Here is a 21,345-nt window from a genome sequence, read left to right as displayed (position 1 = left end):
TTTTAAGGTTTTTAAAGAGAGATAATTCTAGCATTCAGGAGGCTGAGTAGGAGGATGGCCATAAACTCAAGGCCAGTCTGGGCTACAGAATGAATTCCAGGTTGGTCTGGACTTGAGCAAGATAGAGAGAGGAGAGAGAGAGAGAAAGACAGGGTAAGATAAGGAGGCTGAGATTTTCGCCCTTCCCTTTGGCTGTTAGAATATTGAAATAATGGACCCCAAGAAATTGGACTTTACCCAGGAATCTCTTGCTGGGGGAAGGGAAAGACTGAAATCTTTGATGCTAGCCAGAGGAGGAGCTTTTTCTAAGAAAGAGTTTTCATACAGTTCTGACAAATGCATGGTGGTGCCACACTGAGCAGCTAGGGAATGTTGACTAGAGATTAGCTATAGAGGTTACAGCACAAAGTCATGTCTCTCTCAAACAAATAAAATAAAATAAAGTTTGATACATGATATGCTCCTTGAGGGAAAGCACAGCCTATTCTTCTATGAATCTGACATAGCATGCTCACAACAACAACAACAAAAACCAGAGAGTTTGCCCAAGAAATTAAATTGTGAGGGGAGGAGAGCCATAGAGACTAGCTGAAGTGAAACTCAATAGGAGAACGGTGCTCTGTCCTTTGAAAGAAGGCCGGTGTTGAGTCGGCTTGCATGTTAATTGCTTGGAGCTATTAACTATGATTAACATTAACACCAAAAAGAGTGATTGGGAATGCTTTAAGATGTCTGCAGGAAGCAAGAGAGCTAGAAATACAGAAGTCTGTAGCTTCTTGGGAACTGTCAGCTGCTCTCAGCCATTAAGTTCATGGGCATCACGGTAATACAGACCACTCCCCCGACCTGTACACAGTGCACCACAGGGAGCACTCCCCCGATCTGTACACAGTGCACCACAGGGAGCACTCCCTCGACCTGTACACAGTGCACCACAGGGAGCACTCCCCCGTCCTGTACACAGTGCACCACAGGAAGTACTCCCCCGTCCTGTACACAGTGCACCACAGGGAGCACTCCCCTGTCCTGTACACAGTGCACCACAGGAAGTACTCCCCCGTCCTGTACACAGTGCACCAGAGGGAGCACTCCCCCGTCCTGTACACAGTACACCACAGGGAGCACTCCCCCGTCCTGTACACAGTACACCACAGGGAGCACTCCCCCGTCCTGTACACAGTGCACCACAGGGAGCACTCCCCCGACCTGTACACAGTACACCACAGGGAGCACTCCCCCGTCCTGTACCAGTGCACCACAGGGAGCACTCCCCCGTCCTGTACACAGTACACCACAGGGAGCACTCCCCCGTCCTGTACACAGTGCACCACAGGGAGCACTCCCCCGACCTGTACACAGTACACCACAGGGAGCACTCCCCCGTCCTGTACACAGTGCACCACAGGGAGCACTCCCCCGTCCTGTACACAGTACACCACAGGGAGCACTCCCTCGACCTGTACACAGTGCACCACAGGGAGCACTCCCCCGACCTGTACACAGTGCACCACAGGGAGCACTCCCCCGTCCTGTACACAGTGCACCACAGGGAGCACTCCCCCGTCCTGTACACAGTGCACCACAGGGAGCACTCCCCCGTCCTGTACACAGTGCACCACAGGGAGCACTCCCTCGACCTGTACACAGTACACCACAGGGAGCACTCCCATGTCCTGTACACAGTGCACCACAGGGAGCACTCCCCCGTCCTGTACACAGTGCACCACAGGGAGCACTCCCCCGTCCTGTACACAGTACACCACAGGGAGCACTCCCTCGACCTGTACACAGTACACCACAGGGAGCACTCCCTCGTCCTGTACACAGTGCACCACAGGGAGCACTCCCCCGTCCTGTACACAGTGCACCACAGGGAGCACTCCCCCGTTCTGTACACAGTACACCACAGGGAGCACTCCCTCATCCTGTACACAGTACACCACAGGGAGCACTCCCCCGACCTGTACACAGTGCACCACAGGGAGCACTCCCCCGTCCTGTACACAGTACACCACAGGGAGCACTCCCCCGACCTGTACACAGTACACCACAGGGAGCACTCCCCCGACCTGTACACAGTGCACCACAGGGAGCACTCCCCCGACCTGTACACAGTACACCACAGGGAGCACTCCCCCGTCCTGTACACAGTACACCACAGGGAGCACTCCCCCGACCTGTACACAGTACACCACAGGGAGCACTCCCCCGTCCTGTACACAGTGCACCACAGGGAGCACTCCCTCGACCTGTACACAGTGCACCACAGGGAGCACTCCCTCGACCTGTACACAGTACACCACAGGGAGCACTCCCTCGACCTGTACACAGTACACCACAGGGAGCACTCCCCCGTCCTGTACACAGTGCACCACAGGGAGCACTCCCCCGATCTGTACACAGTGCACCACAGGGAGCACTCCCCTGTCCTGTACACAGTACACCACAGGGAGCACTCCCTCGACCTGTACACAGTACACCACAGGGAGCACTCCCTCGTCCTGTACACAGTGCACCACAGGGAGCACTCCCCCGTCCTGTACACAGTACACCACAGGGAGCACTCCCCCGTCCTGTACACAGTGCACCACAGGGAGCACTCCCCCGTCCTGTACACAGTGCACCACAGGGAGCACTCCCCCGTCCTGTACACAGTGCACCACAGGGAGCACTCCCCCGACCTGTACACAGTACACCACAGGGAGCACTCCCCCGTCCTGTACACAGTGCACCACAGGGAGCACTCCCTCGACCTGTACACAGTACACCACAGGGAGCACTCCCCCGTCCTGTACACAGTACACCACAGGGAGCACTCCCCCGACCTGTACACAGTACACCACAGGGAGCACTCCCCCGTCCTGTACACAGTGCACCACAGGGAGCACTCCCCCGTCCTGTACACAGTGCACCACAGGGAGCACTCCCCCGTCCTGTACACAGTGCACCACAGGGAGCACTCCCTCGACCTGTACACAGTGCACCACAGGGAGCACTCCCCCGTCCTGTACACAGTACACCACAGGGAGCACTCCCCCGACCTGTACACAGTACACCACAGGGAGCACTCCCCCGTCCTGTACACAGTGCACCACAGGGAGCACTCCCTCGACCTGTACACAGTGCACCACAGGGAGCACTCCCTCGACCTGTACACAGTACACCACAGGGAGCACTCCCTCGACCTGTACACAGTACACCACAGGGAGCACTCCCCCGTCCTGTACACAGTGCACCACAGGGAGCACTCCCCCGATCTGTACACAGTGCACCACAGGGAGCACTCCCTCGACCTGTACACAGTACACCACAGGGAGCACTCCCTCATCCTGTACACAGTGCACCACAGGGAGCACTCCCCCGATCTGTACACAGTGCACCACAGGAAGCACTCCCCCGATCTGTACACAGTGCACCACAGGGAGCACTCCCTCGACCTGTACACAGTGCACCACAGGGAGCACTCCATCGACCTGTACACAGTGCACCACAGGGAGCACTCCCTCGTCCTGTACACAGTGCACCAGAGGGAGCACTCCCCCATCCTGTACACAGTGCACCACAGGGAGCACTCCCCCGTCCTGTACACAGTGCACCACAGGGAGCACTCCCTCATCCTGTACACAGTACACCACAGGGAGCACTCCCTCATCCTGTACACAGTACACCACAGGGAGCACTCCCCCGTCCTGTACACAGTGCAACACAGGGAGCACTCCCCCGTCCTGTACACAGTGCACCAGAGGGAGCACTCCCCCATCCTGTACACAGTGCACCACAGGGAGCACTCCCTCGACCTGTACACAGTGCACCACAGGGAGCACTCCCACATCCTGTTAAGGAGAGTTTTTCCACCACTCAGGTGTTCACTAGTTTCCCCTTTATTGATTTCCTATTGCAGTTATGACAAAATATCTCATGTGCAGTAACTTACAATCGACTAAGTTTATTATTTTATGGTTCTAGAGATTAAAAGTTCAAAACAAATATGCCTGGGCTTACGTCAAGGCATCTTCAGGGCTGTGTTCCTTTTAGCAAATCTGAACTAATGTGGTTCTTCATATATTCAAGTTTCTATAAGTCACTTAAGCACCTTGGCTTGTGACCTTCTTTTTTCTGTCTTCCAATCCAGTAATGTGCTCTTATCACTTATTTTTGTCAGCGCTGCTGGCAAATACCTGACAAGAAGCAATTCAGGGAAAGAAGGAATAATTTTATCTCGGTCTCATGATGGGACAGGCATGGCATCGGGGCTCCGGCTGGAGCTTCAGGAGTTTGCCACACAACCTACTATTCTTCTGAAGGAAAGAGAGAGAGAGAGAGAAGACTGAAAGGCCAGAACTAGGACCCGCCAAGTCTTACCAATTAAGGGTTCCATAGCCTCTCAAGACAGCATCACCATCTTGTGAGGGTCATTTAACAGTTAAACCACGGCATGTGGGATCTTCAGATAACCTGACACTTCCTGGCTTTGACCGCTCACCTCCCTCATCTCACGACTGTGATTACATAGAGTCTATGGCAGTGACCCAGGACCATCTACCTCAAGATCCTTAATTGAATTATAGTTGCAAAGTTGCTTTTGCTATGTAAGTTCACATACTTTCAAGTTTGGGGAACACTTTTTCTGGACATCTATCAGACAGACATCTCTGGAGGTTATTACTTTTTTAAATTTTAATTTCATTTTATTTTCTTATTTATTTGAGGGAAAGATGCAGAGAGAGAGAGAATGGGGATGCCGTGGCCTCCAGCCACTGTAAATGAACTCCAGACCCATGCACCTCCTTGTGCATCTGGCTTCCATGGGTCCTGGAGAATCAAACTGGGATTCTTTGGCTTTGTAGTCTAATGCCTTAACCACTAAGAAATCTCTGCAGCCCCTGGAGGTTATTATTTTATCAACTATATCTTCCTATTTCAGAAGTAATCTACAAAGCTTACTAACAATTTGGGGATATCAGGGTTGGGAGAGATGGCTCAGCAGTTAAGGCACTTGCCTGTATAGCCTCACAACCTGAGGTCGATTCCCCAGTACCCATGTAAAGCCAGATGCACAAAGTGGTACATGTATCTGGAGTTCATCTGCAGGGGCTAGAGAGGACCTAGTGCTTCCTTTCTCTCCCCACCCTCCGTGTGTGCAAATGAATGAATAAAACATAAAATAGGCTGGGCGTGGTGGCACGCACCTTTCATCCCAGCACTTGGGAGGCAGAGGTAGGAGGATTGCTATGAGTTTCAGGCCACCCTGAGACTACATAGTGAATTCCAGGTCAGCCTGAACTAAAATGAGACCCTGCCTCAAAAAATAAAATAAAATAATAAAACATTGGGGCTGGGTGAGATTTCTTAGTGGTTAAGGTGCTTGCCTGTAAAGCCTAAGGACCCACGTTGGACTCTGCAGGTCCCACCTAAGCCAGATGCACAACAATGAGGCAAGTACAAGGTGGCACATGCCCACTAGGTGGTGCAAGCGTCTTGAGTTTGATTGCAGTGGCTGAGGCCCTGGCAAGCCCATTCTCTCTGTCTTTCTCTCTCTCTCTTGCTCTCACTCTTTCTAAAATAAATAAATAAAATAGAATAAAAATTGCTCACCTTTAATCCCAGCATTTGGGAAGTGCAGGTAGGAGATCTACTACAAGTTCAAGGGCATCCTGAGACTATATAGTGAATTCCAGCTCAGCCAAGGCTTGAGCAAGATCCACCACACACACAAAAAAGTAAAAAAACTAAAAATAAATTTATGGAAGTAGCCTCTAGAACTTTTTTCCGTTTGATAAGTGAAAACCTCACCAACAAATTCCAGTAAAGTTCAGGCGTTTCTGCGAAGCTCCTATTTAGTTACTACTAGTGGCGGTTGATTTCATCATTTTTAATGTTCAGGGAAAAATAAATGAACAGACTAATTCTATTTATAATCCTAAATTCCATTATCTTTCAATGGTTACAATAGTTTTTCCAGTTTATTATGTCATATGCCAAATTTTTAAGACTCCAGCTGAGAGGTACATGCCTTTTGTCCCCTGGGGGTCGGGTAATAAAATTAACATTCAACCGCCTGTCATCTCAGGGCTAATCGAAAGGAAGCAAGGGGGCTGGAGGGATGGCTTAGTGGTTAAGGCACTTGCCTGCAAAGCCAAAGAACCCAGGTTCCATTCCCCAGAACCCACATAAGCCAGATGCACAAGGTAGTACATGTGTCTTGAGTTTGTTTGCAGTGGCTGGAAGCCCTGGCACATCCATTCTCTTATATCTTTCTCTGTATCTGCCTTTCTCTAACTCTAATAAATAAAATACTTTTTTTAAAAAAGGAAGCAAGATGGGCTGGAGAGATGGTTTACTAGTTAAGCGCTTGCCTGTGAAGCCGAAGGACCCCGGTTCGAGGCTCGATTCCCCAGGACCCACGTTAGCCAGATGCACAAGGAGGCGCACACATCTGGAGTTCGTTTGCAGTAGCTGGCAGCCCTGGCGCACTCATTCTCCCTCTCTCTCTCTCTCTCTCTCTCTCTCTCTCTCTCACTCTCAAATAAATAAATAGAACTGAACAAAAAATTTTTAAAAAAATTTTAAAAAGGAAGCAAGAGATGGTGTGAGGTTCAAGAAAGATAAGGGCTATATAGTGTGGAGCATAATGATAAACATCACTCAAATTTGTGTACAAAAGATGACTGCATCCTACTTGCAGAGATATTGAGAGTACCAATTTCCTACAAGAGCTGTTAGGGTCTGAGCCTGGGCACTGGTATTCCTAACATCTAGGTTAAGCTTCCCATTCTCAATAGGCCAATTAAAATGGCAAGTAACAGTGAAAAGCAAAGAAATGAGATTTATTTAGCGTGGCCCCATTGGAAGAGGGGAAGTTTGGTGAACAGAGAAGTTCAGTTGGCCTCAAAGACCATCTGTGGGGTGAGGCTCTGATGTGACGTTTAGGTTACATAGAGGGCGAGAGGTATGAATAACAAAAAGGTCCTGATCTAAGTGTAGCCACTGACCCCTCCCTCATTTCCTCAGCTCCAAATTCTCCTGCAAAGTGGTCTGACAAGTTGTAAGAACTGTGTGCAACCTCTTCTTAGGAGACTCGTTCTCTGGCTGGCAGCAGCCTTCAGCCTTTCCCTCCCCCCTAGCATAGACTTCTGGGGAAACTCAATAGTTTAATCACCAAGAGGGGTACAAGTGTCTCTTTAGACATATATTTGTTCCTGTCAGAATGGTTACAAAACCAGCTAAGTAAAAATGACCTTCTTCATTTCATAAGGACAGAGCCCATAAAACCCTTGGGCCCCAGGAAGAAAATCAAGGGGGACAAGTCTTTCACTTACACTTGGGTGCAACTTACAACCCAAAAGATGTATACTCACATCCTCCTTTTCCTTCTACTGGTTTTGAGTATGGACTCATTCCTTTCCCCATAGGCACAGAAACAGGCCTGCATCTATTGTCTCCTCTCTTTTGTCCTTCCACACAATCTCCTGCTTCTTTCCCTGCCTTGAATTTCCTGAGCCTCCCACCTGGGTCCATTTTTACCTCTGGTTTCTGGCCAGACTCTCGGCCATTGCATTTTATTTCTTCTTCTTGCTGAACAACCAACTAGCTAGCTTTCCAGGAGGGTACTTCTGGTTCTGCTCATTGGAGGAAGCAACAAAGTTTCCAAAATCCTTTTCTTCTGCTTGAAATGGACTCTCCTTTATTTTATTTTATTTTTTGGCTTTTCAAGGTATGGTCTCACTCTAGCCCAGGCTGACCTGGAATTCACTATGTAGTTTCAGGGTAGCCTTGAACTCACAGTGATCCTCCTATCTCTGCCTCCCGAGTGCTGGGATTAAAGGCGTGCGCCACCACGCCCGGCTGGACTCTCCTTTTTTTTTTTTTTAGCATAGCTCATGCTAACAGCATTTGTGTCTTCCCATCCTTGTTGAAACAAGCAAACAAAAAGGAAAAACACCTTTCTGTAACATATGTGCAAATGGCCCGAGGCCCTGAAGTGGATAGAAAGGAATGCTACCCCTGAAAGGGAGGGAGGGGGCGAGTTCATCCGTGTGACCCCATCGGACCCCAGCAATGGCCTTGCCCTGCTGGTGAGTTGACAGAAGGCAGGTGGTCTAGTGAGAATCTGAAATGACTTCCACTGCCTTGTATTGAATATTAAGCACTTGTTGACCAATGGAGCCTTCAGGAAGTGGTGCTTACCGGACAGAAGCGGATCACTGTCACCAGGGGTGACCTTTAGAAGGCCATGCCTGCTCCTCTTACACCTTCTGCTTGCTGGTCAGCCGTGATGTGGTAGGAGATGCCACGTGCTCCCATGACTGGGCCACTTCCCTGCCTTCCCCGCTGTGATGGGCCCTCTGAAACCATGAGACAAAAATACGCCCTCCTTTAACTCTCTTTCATCGGGTATTTTGATCACAAGTGACAGAAAAGTCACAGATGTGATGAAATAGAGTGCTGACCTTTGTCTACCAGGAAATGTCTAGCCACTGGGTTTTTCCACAACCTCCCATCCTAGACCAATTTAGCAAAGTTTTAGATTTACTCTTTTCCCTCCAGCATTTTGATAGTTTTAGTCTATGAAATCAACCGGCAATAGGCAGATTAGCGGGAAAAAGAGCATATTTGTTAACATGGTTATATAAACTCAGGAGCCATAGGAAAAGTACCAGACTCCAAAGAGGGCTGCACTGTTGAAACTTAGACAGAACTAAACAGGCACCAGGGGCTTGGGTTCTGGAAGGGATGGGAGGTGGGGCAGTCTCTGTAAGGTTGAGAAGGTAGGTACACAGAAAGCAAGGAATGGCTTGTTGTACAGATTAGTGTCCCATGTAAAAGCCACCTGTGATCCTCTCTGATTGAGCCCAGCGCCAGATCATCAATCCCTTCTACCTCAGTAAAGATCCTTCCTGGGCCGAAAGGGGAATATCACATAGGAAAGTCTGTTACTTTTGTCTCTTCTTCTTCTTCACTAATTTAGATTTCCCTTTAGACATAAACTTCTTTTACAAAAGAGAAGTCTTTCAAATTATTTCAGTAGGTAGTTTCTCAGCATAGCCATCATGAAATATGCCAGAGAAATATATTCCAGTGAGTAATTGGTTTGGCAGGAAAGAATTCTAAAGAGACACTTGTGCCATTTCCTCCGGCTATCAGACTATTGAAACAATGAACCCCCAAGGAATTGGAATTTACCCAGGAATTTCATGCAGTGAGAAATAAAGACCTGAAGCCTGATGCCAGTCAGAAGGAACCTTCCCTCCCTCCAAGCCCCCCAAAATGGATTTCATCCTGTGCTGGCAACTTGTCAGACCACTTTTCAGGAGAACCTGGGGCCAAGGCAAGGATGGGGAGACCAGAACTTGATGTTGACTTCTTAGCTACACTGGCCCTCTACTTAAACCTACACCTCCTGTTAGGAATTGAAGATTGGCCTCAGATAGGGTCAGTGGATCTCTTAGTATCTCTTCCAAATGGGGCCACATTGAATAATTTTTTTTGAGAGAGAGAGAGAATTGGCATGCCAGGGCCTCAGCCACTGCAATCTAACTCCAGACACTTCCGCCACCTAGTGGGCACGTACAACCGTGCACCTACCTCACCTTTGTGTGCCTGGCTTATGTGGGATCTGTAGAGTTGAGCGTGGGTCCATAGACTTCACAGACAAGTGCCTTATCTGCTAAGCCATCTCTCCAGCTCATAAAGGTCCTTTTTAAATTTTTTTCTGCTGATTATTAACTTGGCTTTTTTAATTGTCTGGGTCCAGCCAGTTAGGGTTGCCAGGGCTTGGGCTCTGAGTCTAAAACCTGGTAACAAGAGTGACAAAGTTAATGCCAGCCTATACTACTGCTACAGTGCCATCTGTGAGACATCCTCATTGCTTTGCCACATGACCACCATCCCACCCCTTGCTAGCACCAAGTTCGCATTTTTTGTGGCAATGTCCACGTCAAGTCTTCACAGCCATAGCATCTGACCCAGCAAGCTTTGAGCACAAAGCCCTGAGTTCAGATCTTCAGAAAGGGATTTGCTTATGGTCACGTGTTTCTGCCTCAGGTATAGTTCAGCCTTGCTCTCCTCCTGTCCAGCCTCTTTTCTATGCATTCTTCATGAGAAGTAAAAATGAATCCTCTGTAGAACCTCTCAGGAGGAAATGGATTCAGTCAAGCATGAAGACAGAGCAGAACCAAAACAAAACAAATGCTCCAACACTTCCCCCCACCCCGCCTTTTTTGGATGTTCAGGAGATAACTTAGCCAAGCACAAACTGGCAAGATGTTCCTGGGATACAATCCAACTAATGGAGGGGAGGGTCTGTGAGGATCACGGGTGCGTTTAGACAGCTAATAACATTCACAGGTGGAACCCTGTCATGTGGCCAGGGAGCAGCATGAAGAACAGAGCAGATGTGGTCTGCCTCCTCCAGCGTCATCTACTGCAGTCCCGTCAAGAAGAGGCTTGCCTGGATGCTTTTTGGATTTAGCCAAAAGCTCAGCTTACCATACATCTGTGTGTCAGCAGAAATTCAATGGTAAAATCCTGGCTGACTATCAGGAACTGGGGCACTCAGTAAAAATGCAGATTCCCAACAGAACTCCAACGATGAGGCCCTGGAGTCTCTGTGTTGTTGAAGTTTCCCCAGGTGCTAGGTTAGGAAATCATTCTTATAGCTTTTAGTATCTAAACCATACACCTGAAAGAGGTCCAAAGCATTAACAATTCTACCTTGTTTTTGGTTTTTCAAGGTAGGGTCTCACTCTAGCTCAGGCTGACCTGGAATTCACTATGGAGTCTCACAGCGACCCTCCTACCTCTGTCGCTCAAGTGCTGGGATTAAAGTGTGCGCCACCATGACCGGCTCAATTTTAGCTTTTTTCATTTTCTACTTCTTTTAAATAAAGCAAACTCAGGGATGTTACATACAACATTACGCAATCACAATAGTACATGGTTTTTTGAATATATACATGTATACACAAAAATCATATATATTATATATAAAATTATATGTGTGTATATATATATATTTGTAGTAGAAAGCTTTTTTAATAGAAAAAAAAATGTATGTCCAGGAAGGAAATCTAAGTTCCATTTAATTATATACAAATGTAAGCCTCTGGGACAAATTAGGACTGCGTTCCAAGCACTGTTTTGGGCACAGGGGATTATAGCAGGGAACAAAACAGCGAAGAACCTGCCCTCATGGAGCTTCTATTTACAGTCAAAGCAGGAAACAGAGATTGGAAGTGTTAGTAATGGGAGTAGACATGTCTGAGCAGCTGTCCAGGGAAGGCCCCCATGTGTAAAGTGACTTTGAAAAGTTGAAGATCTCTGAAGGGACTAAGGTCACTATCCATGTCCACATAGGGGTACATTTTTCCATGCAGAGGAAATAGCAAATGCTAATGCAGTGGCCATATTTACAAAAGCGCTAGGGAAGCCAGGCGTGGTGGCGCACGCCTTTAATCCCAGCACTCGGGAGGCAGAGGTAGGAGGATCGCAATGAGTTCGAGGCCACCCTGAGACTCCATAGTGAATTCCAGGTCAGCCTGGACCAGAGTGAGACCCTGCCTCGAAAAAAAAAAAGCATAGGAATATGCCCAGTCTGTTAGGTCTAGCAATGACAGGGGTAGGAGATTTGTTGGTGAGGTAAAGAGGCCAGACACACAGGGCCTTTTATAAGCCTTTGAGCTTCTAGTCTTTTTGAGATGAAAAGTCATTGAAGGGTTTTAGGTAAGAGTTCAAGACCTCATGCTTATATATTAATGGGACCTCTCTGGCAGTGTTGAAACCAGACCTGAGTATCTGAAGTAGAATGGACAGATGTGAAGCTATTGCAATACCTCAACTCTGGGCTGGAAGTCAGCATTTTAAATAAACGTTAAACATGGGCACTGAGGTGATTCTAAGCCTGGGGCGTCCGTAAGAAGGAAGAGAATAGAGCACATTTCCCTTGGCCTGCTTAGCTGCCAAGTACCTCACACAGAGAGCATCAAAGCCCGTGAGGGCAGCCAGCAGTTGGACATGAGTGCTTTGGTTCGGTCCCTGTCCCTAACTGCTAACCAGGTCCCCCCCCGCCCCGCCCCACTGAAAGTACGTATGCGTAGCCCTTTCGCCTTGGTTTGGGAGACCAGCGCAGTGCTGTGGATGAAATGTGTGTCTCTCGACAACTCTTCTGAGAGCTGTTTTTCAGCGTGTTGCCATCAGGACTTGAGTAGGTCTTGAGTGTGGAGTCTGGGAGTGAGACCACTGCCCTTGTGGAATCTGCAGAGCTGTAATCCTGAATGCCTCAGCCTTGGGGACTATGAGAAGTGAACCTGTCTTGTTTACAGAGTCACCAGTCTAGAGCAGGCTCTTGGAGAAGCCTAGGTCATGTGGTTACTTTATCTCCCTGGGGCACACGTGAGGTTAAGCAACAACTACCTTCAAGCCAGTCTGTTGTCCCTAACGTTCCCTGGAGCTTTCCCAGCTTTTGACCTGGGAGGCTTCTGGAACCCCAGGTGGAGTCAGGGATGGAGCCCCTTCATTGTGCTTTCAGCTAGGTATTTCTTACCTTCGAAGGCACTTAGGAAAGCAGACATCTTTTCAAGCTCTTAGGTTTGGGTGAAAAATATTTATTCCCTAGTATTTTACATTTTTATTTCTTCTAAAACACAATTCACAATTAATGATCTACCAAATTTGCTAGCAAATGCCATACTACATTTTAAGTTTTTTTTTTTAATCAAACCAGTTTACTCATCAAAACTTTTCTTATAGTGCAGCTAATTTCTTTTCCAAATCAATTAACAAAGCCAATGTCAGGTCGATCCTAGGTGTTCACAGCTTGATGGAAAGAAATTGGAAAACCTGTGAAATCATACACTTGGTTCTGAAGGCATTGTTTTTATTTATTTATTTATTTATTTATTTATTTATTTATTTATTTATGAGAGAGAGAGATAGATAGAGAATGGGTGCACCAGAGCCTCTGATCCCAGCAAACTAACTCCAGATGCATGTGCCACCCTGTGCATCTGGCTTTATGTGGATGCTGGGGAATCAAATCTGGGTACTTTGGCTTTGCAGGTAAGCACCTTAACCACTAAGCCATCTCTCCATCCCTGAAGATTGTATTTTTTTAAATTACAAATAAAAGCAAAGGAAGAAGGCTGGAGAGAACTTATAGATAATACTAATCTGAATACAAGAGTATAAAAAAGTGAAAAATTTCTTTCAGAGAATTTCCATTCTCAAATGTTCATTGAAGAAGCTAGGCATCAGGCATGTCATGGTTTTTTCAAGTAGGCCGTATCTGTACATGTTCCAATTTGGAAGCTCAGGTATAAGAAGGGATGAAACTGGATTCTCTGGTGGTTGTTGACAAATATGCACAGCTTTCAAAACCAACCTGAAGTGAGTCAGAGGAGGAGGCTGGCTCAGTCCCTGAGGTGAGCAATAATCCTGGGTGGCTCTGGGGATGAGGTATTTAATCACCTCACTGGTAACAGTCTTTCGTATTGAGTAAATAACTTGGCAGCTTTGGCCATCTGCTTGAAAGAGAAAGAAAAGCAAATGCTCATGAGCAAACACCCAGTGGAGGCTTTGTTCAGGTTCATCATGACTGTCATTTCCCATGGCCCACAGTGGATCTGTGGCTGGAGGAGCCATCATGTTCAGGGGACACAGGGGCCCACTCATTATTGCTGGGTGAGAGACCAAACAAAACAGGTCTGTGGGAGATATGGATGACCCAAATAGAAACACACATGCTTTCCATTGTCTGAGATATTACATTCAGAAACCCTACAGTGGTTCTCAGCACAATGCCTACTTTTGGGTGATATTTGCTGGGTTACTATTCAACACAAGATTAACTTCTTAGACTCCTGAAATGATGTTTTGATGCATTCTAGTTCTTCTGATCTAATATGACCCCATACATTCTTTCTCTGATTAACAACAATTTGTATCCACTGCTCTACCAGCCTGACCATGACACAGCATTCCACTTACCAGTAATCTATGTAAATTCACAGTTAGAGTGATGACAAAATGCAGATTTTATCCACTGGTTATAGTTCAACTATAGGATTTTAGCATTTAAATCTAGTTGAAAACCAAGCACTCTAGCAATGGTGTCCATTACTGTGGGGGGCCTCCCTGACCAACAAGCTAGCTATCCACTGACCTTTATTTTTAAGGAAGGCAGAAACAGTAGAAAGTATGAAACATATATGTTGGTAAAACTTTTGCAAATATTGACACATATCCTGGCTGTGAGTAATCAGGTTTGTCCCTCTCTCAGATAGAAGCGATGTTTCTTGTTGATGTGTCTGGGGTGGGGGGCTGAGAGCCTCTGAGTGTGGGATCCATTTCAAACTTGGCAGATGGAAGAACTTCTGTGCAGGCAGATACGACCTTGGTGAGGCCATCCAACCTTCCAGTAAAAGAGTAGCAAAGACTGTCTGCATTTGAGATTGGGGATATATAAGCTATCGTCACTTTAGGGACACATGTCCCTCCTATAACAGAGGAGGTAGCTTGGTTGAGGGAATGGTAATGTGATGATTAGTGGAAGAGTCTGGAAAATTCACCAGGTGGCCTGGGATAATTTCTAATACATATAAGACATAAAACACTTGGAGTTCCTTCCCTTTGGTGAACAGTTTTTAAAGCATTTTTGTAATATGCTTATAGACAACATACATTTGTGCTATATGTATAAGGGATTATTTAATAATAAAATATGCATGCATAAGAAATATCTCTTTTCAGGGCTGGAGAGATGGCTTAGCGGTTAAGCGCTTGCCTGTGAAGCCTAAGGACCCTGGTTCGAGGCTCGGTTCCCCAGGTCCCACGTTAGCCAGATGCACAAGGGGGCGCACGCGTCTGGAGTTCGTTTGCAGTGGCTAGAAGTCCTGGCGCGCCCATTCTCTCTCTCTCCCTCTATCTGTCCTTCTCTCTGTCACTCTCAAATAAATAAATTAAAAAAAAAAGAAATATCTCTTTTCATATACATACTCTTTAGCTTATATGCTAATTGGAATTTTTATTTAGTGCCTGAAAATAACGCAGAGAAAAATCAGTGGTCTCAGACCAGCTATCCTTTTTCTTTAAGTGCATTTTATTTATTTGAGAAAGAAAGAGAGAGAGAACGGGTTCACCAGGGTCTCTAGCCACTGCAAACGAATTCCAGATGCATGTGCCCCTTGTGCATGTGGCTAACATGGGTCCTGGGGAATCGAATCTACATCCTTTGGCTTTTCAGGCAAATGCCTTAAATGCTAAGCCATCCCTCCATCCCTAGCTGTCCTTTATTTTTTTGGTTTTTCAAGGTAGGATCTCACTCTAGCCCAGGCTGACCTGGAATTCACTATGGAGTCTCAGGGTAGCCTCGAACGCACAGTGATCTTCCTATCTCTCCATCCTGAGTGCTGGGATTAAAGGTGTGCACCACCACACCCAGCTCCCAGCTGTCCTTTTTTTGACTTTTTGACTCATTTTCCTTCTCTACTCCATTTCCAGTTATCGCCTCCCTGTGCCACAGGTTGAATTTTTCTCCACCAAATTCCCATGTAGAAAGCCTGTTCTTCCAGTTGGTGATGAACTAGACCCTCCTGTGATTAACTGGCCTCAGATAAGGTCCTTGTGACGCTACTAGTGCCTTTATAACAAAAGACATCACCTCAGCCTGGTGGTGTGCACCATTAATCCCAACACTTGAGAGGCAGAGGCAGAAGATTCACAAGCTTGAGTGCGGCCTGAGCTAAGTAACAAGACCCTGTGTCAAGGAAAAAGGAAGAGAAGGAAAAGAAGAAGAAAGGAAGAGAAAGGGAGTACTACTGAATCTTCAGCTTCTCTCTCTGTGTCTCTCTCTTACACACACACACGTGTGCGTGCACACACACACGTACACACACACACATGAGGGCACAGGGAGAAGGCAGCCATCCACAATGCAATCAGCCTTTGCCAGGACCTAAACATCCTCGTCTGGGACTTCTAGCCTCCAGAACTACGAAAAGTGTAGATTGCCTATGACGCCCAGTGTGTGATGTTTTGTTAAAGAATCTCAGGACAGACAGTAAACCAGTCCTCTTCTCTCATTTCCTTTCCACATTCTTCTCCGGTTGCTGTCTTCAGAGATGTGCACGTTCAGGGTACTATGGTCATAGACTGCTGCTGTTTTCAGACAGACAACATGGAACTAATAGCTGATGTTCTCTGCCGACCTACTGAATTTTTTTTTTTTGTCTCTATCATTAGGATGGGGTAAACAAAATATTTTATCTATATTGCCTCATGCTCTGCTTTCTCTCTACATTTTTTGCCCTTTTCTATACTGCCTTATAGATAAAAAGTGGGGGATAGTGTAGAGGCAGGTTTGCTTCTGGAATGGCATTACATTCCTTTTTTCTATTAAAGACAGCCTGCGAATGGAGAGGAAAAGGTAGGAAGAGTAAAAGGTAGAAGGAGGGGTCAGAGTGACGAAGTCTACTGGAAGATTGGAAGACAGGCACGTTCAGCTGGCTGAGGTCTTGAGGTCTCTTTCCATCCCTGAACCCCCAGCTAGGCATCCTTTTGTGACTGTTCCTCTCCTCCACCTCTTCCACCTTGCTGCACCTCAATACACTTACCTTTATTTATTCATTTTTCCCTTTCACTATTTCAGCCCCTGAAACCTACACCTCCATGCCTCCACTACCTGGGAACGCAGACAAATGCTTTGTGGTTAAAAGCCACCAATCATCCCTCCCAAATAACATCTGTGAAAGTTAAGTGGATCTGTGTATCTACAGATAACACAGAACCTTGGGCCTGTAAGTAGTTTCTTGGGTCTCAGAAACTGCTTTTCTGCAAGGAACTAGTAGCCCAGCACTAGGCAACAGAAATATAGTGAGTGCCACACGTGTGAGCCGTGAACATAAACCTGCTGGTAGTTGTATTTTTAGGAAGTTAGAACATGTGAGTGAAATAAATTTCAAAATATGTTTTATCTGATGGAATATATCCAAAGTATTATTTTAATATGCAGCTAAAAAATCTTAATCAGATATGATGCATTTTATAAAACTAGATCTTCTAAATCAAATGTCACATATGCTAGCACATTTCATTCATAGTAGCCACATTTGATTGTTTACTAGTCATGTGTGGCTACTGTATCAAATCTGGACAAATGAAACAGGCCAGGCCCTGGCATATCAGCAGACAATGACACCCTCTGTAAGAACCGTCTCTCCCGGGCTGGAGTGTGCATGCCAACAGCAGAGGTGACGACCCATTTGATCCTTTAATATCCTTTTTCATTGCTCTTTAACTTAAGGAAATTACTCAAATCAAATATCTTCATCAAGATTAACATTGGAATTTCAAATAATGATGGCCACAGTTCTCAGGGGGAAATTTAAAATTTAGTAATTCGGCGTTGAAGAGATGGATCAATGGTTAAATGCACTTTCTAGACAAGCATGAGAGCCTGAGGAGGGCTGAGGGACTACTTGAGTTCAATGTCCAGGACCCTCATAAGCAGCTGGGCACACACACATGTTCCTATAACCCCAGTCCCTTGGGGAGCAGCGACTGACAGCTCCGGATCAGTAAGAGTCTGGCTCAGATTAAAAACAAGCTGAAGAGAAATGGAGGGGGATGGACAAGGGCACGCAGCACTCCACTCTGGTTACCCACCGGAAGCGAGTGCACCGAGACACACGTGAGCACGCTAGGCACCAAATGGGCACATACATGTGCATACACCGTGCACAAACCACACACAAAACACACCACACCACGTCAGACACACGAGCCAAAATAAACTAAAATCAATCCAGCTGGGCATGGGGGCACCTGCCTTTAATCCCAGCACCTGAGAGGCAGAGGTAGGAGGATTGTCATGAGTTCAAGGCCACCCTGAGACTCCACAGTGAATTCCAGGTCAGCCTGGGCTAGAGCGAGACCCTACATTGAAAAAACAAAATAATAATAATAATATTGATTTACTAATAATAATTTCTATATTCTGAAAATGATTTCATTTGTCTTATTACTTTTGTGAGTCCAAAAGGATCCTGTTCACTGTGCAGTTAGAATATACATAAAAATAAAAATGTCAGACCATACATACACACACACACACACACACACATACATATATATAAATATATATATGTTTTTTGAGAAAAGATACCACTCTGTAGCCCAGGTTGGCCTAGAACTCAGGGTGAGCTACCTGTCTCAGCCCCCTTAGTGTTGAATGATAGGGACGAGTCACCATACCTGACTTTTGTACCCTGGAATAACAATATTGCTTCTCTCAGGGGCAAGATTGGGGTTTGTACTCACTAGGGACTGAATGAATGTTGGACCTCCAGTTATATCATTGAGACCATGTACCAGGATGATACTCACTCCTTTTCTTCCAAACTGATGCCCAAGCCCTTGGCATTCTGTACTACTTACACTTAAGTCTGCCTTCTTTCATATAGCTTGAAGAAATTTGAGTGTGGAACTTTTAAGAAAAGAGTGGTAAGGAGAATGGTGCTGCTAAGGTCTAATGAGGTGGGATTTACTTTCAGAAGCTAATTTCTGGATGGGTGGAGAGAACAGACTTCAAGGACTTCCTGAGGCCAATCCCTGACCTTTCATTTCTCTGTAGGACCCTCCTTCTTCCTTCTTCAGTTCTTTGTGCAGATCTCAGAGATTCACTGAGAGAAATGGTAAAGGATAACCTTTTACGTCCAAGAGTAATTTGGGATTTGATTCAGATCTAAAAGCACTGACTCTCGATGGGTGATACCATGCAGTTTCCTGAATGCCTTGGATCACACCCCTGCCAACTCCAAAGCCTCTGTTGAGAAACCTGTCTTTTCTCATCACCATTTCCCCCAGAGGGACAATGACAAGCTTTTTATTTCCAGTCAAATAAAAATGTAATTTGAAGCATAATTTGCCTTGATCATAGCTCTTGGGAAAAGGTTCTTTGGCAAAAGGGTAACTTGAAAGTTGGGATCGTTGTCTGGGCATTGGACTGTCACGGTCAGGTCAGCTCATTCCCATGGTTAATTGAAAGTTAAGTGCATGTAAAAACAGTTGATTGAGTCTGATTTTTTTTCCCCGCTCTCAAGAGGTGTCCAAGTTCTTTCACGAGCATCCAGATCTTTTCCATCACAGGATCCAGATTCCTTTGTCAGTGTGCTTAACCCGATGATGCAATAACTGTGTTGTATCTTAGGAACGTGGGGCATGGAGCCCTCTTATCTGCCCTCTTCCTTTGAGGTTTGGGGACTCCAGTTTTAAAGGCTGAGACCCTCCTTTTCTTGTTTGCTCTAGAGTACAGCTCCCTGGAAGCGTGCAGTGGAGGTCTCCCGCCAGTGGAAGAAGGTGACCGCAAGATAAGCCTGATTATGGAGCTATCCACCCAACTGTCCCTTCAGACTGAGAGGATCACGCAGCTGGAAGAAGTTTTAGAGGAAAAGGACAGGAAGATTCAGCAGCTGGAATCCCAGAGGGGCCCCTTTCTTTCCCAGGAGGCAAAAGATGCTAAAGAAAGCTTAGAAGACGCCTCCATTTTCCATAACAGCATTACTGCGGGCTCCATTGAGGAGCCGTAAGGATTTCTCATAGGAAACTAATAAAGGTTTATTAACTGTCAGCAAGGTAAAAAGTCCAACCCCCCCCCCCAAGCAATCCCTCAAGTCCAAATTCACAGATCTGAGTGTTCCCTACCATATTTGTATTAGAAAGAAACAAAAGGAAAGGAAAGCCTTCAAAAGCTGACACTATATGAGTCCCTTGCCCAGCTGTAGCCATGTAGCGCCCACAGCTGGAGGATACCGTTTTTGGACGTTCCTGGTGAGCATTAGGGAAGGAAAACACAAAACTGACTCGCTGGTCAAAGTACAGTACTACACTCTTACCAGAAGTCTGCCACCATGCACAGGCGCGGCAGCACAAAGCTGTGAACACAGAGCTGTCGTACAGGACCCGCTTCAAACTGGAGAAGGTTAGGGCACAGAAGACAGAATCTTTGCCAACAGAGTAAATAGCCATGACATCTGTCCCTTCATGTCCTCTCCAGTTTATTTCCTTATGCCATGAATTTCAAGACTACTACCAAGGGCAGAAATGAAATAAAATTAAAGTAATTTAGGGGGAAAGAAAGAGAGAGAGGAAGAGAGAAAGGAAGGGAGGGAGGGAGGGAGGGAGTGAGGGAGGGAGGGAGGGAGGGAGGGAGGGAGGGAGGGAGGGAGGAAGGGAGGGAGGAAGGAAGGAAGGGAGGAAGGAAGGATCAGAGTTGCAGTCCTTTGGGAGAGGTCGGTCCTGGGACAGAAGTTCCTTGGAAAAACACACAGCACTGCTTTTTCCCTTAGGAGAAAGAGTAAGAACAGAGCAAAATAGATACTTGTATTATGATTGTGCCACATAGCTGTGAGCAGTGTAAAATGATGGCAGGGAAAAAAACAGACTGGAAGGAAACTTAATGTACCCTTAATCCTTAATGTGTCCTCTACCACTTATCTCACTCAAATTTACTTCCCACCCCAAGGGAGCAGCTAGGCACAGACTGTATGGAAGACTTCTGTAGCTGACTCTCACTGTCAAACACTGGTGAGGCAAACATCTCTAGCTTTCTTGTGCGCATGACCATGTCATTACTACGTCTCAATTTAATTAACTCAGTTCCACAAATACTCATCAAAATTCGATCTGCCCAGCACAATAATAGATGTTAGAAATATAGCAACCATGAGAATTGGAACTTTTATAATCCAAGAGTTCTCAGAGATGTGAAAGCCACTGTAAATAAGACAGATCACCTAAGAGATGGGAAATGAAGACACAACATGGGTGAGGATAAAGTCAGCCTGGACAAAGACGTTTCAGAACAGGATTTCATGCTGGCTGAGCAAGAGGGATGAATATGCATGCATGTTCCGGTTTAAGGAATGTATATATTATAATACACCATGGTATTCCTTGTGAACATGGGCCAGTAATTACATTTTAGGACACTCAACTATAGGCCAGCTTTAAGCAAGAGTGGCTATACTTTTATCCCCAGAGTAAGGGGCAGTGCTCACAGGGAGACTTCCTTCTTGCAGATGGGAATGGACCTTCTATAATGTTTCGCAAGTTACATAGATTGCAAACTTGACTGCAGATCCTGACGCCTACAAGGCAGAGTTTCCAAACCCGATTCCTTTTTGTCTTCCCTTTTCTTTTACTTTGTTTGTTTGTTTGTGTTTGGAGACAAGGCCCAGGCTGGTCTTGAACTCACTATGTAGCCCAAGCTGATTTTGAACTTCTTATTCTCTTGCTCCCATGGCCAGAGCGCTGGGATGATAGGGACAGACCACCATGCCAGTTTGATGAGGT

General features: G+C 46.3%; 1 protein-coding gene across 1 annotated transcript in view; it reads left to right on the top strand.

Annotated features, from left to right (window-relative positions):
* Ccdc192 (coiled-coil domain containing 192) overlaps positions 1–19,580 on the top strand; it is a 198,357-nt gene extending 178,777 nt beyond the window's left edge. Inside the window, exon 6 of the mRNA XM_045133384.1 lies at positions 19,300–19,580. Coding sequence (XP_044989319.1) covers positions 19,300–19,580 — 281 coding nt within the window. The remainder of the gene's footprint in view (positions 1–19,299) is intronic.
* Positions 19,581–21,345: the final 1,765 nt, after the last annotated feature.

The sequence above is a fragment of the Jaculus jaculus genome, chromosome 14 (genome assembly GCF_020740685.1).
Source record: "Jaculus jaculus isolate mJacJac1 chromosome 14, mJacJac1.mat.Y.cur, whole genome shotgun sequence".
Classification (NCBI taxonomy): domain Eukaryota; kingdom Metazoa; phylum Chordata; class Mammalia; order Rodentia; family Dipodidae; genus Jaculus; species Jaculus jaculus.
Note: the sequence above shows the minus strand (reverse complement) of the source record. Positions and strands in the feature narration are given on the sequence as shown.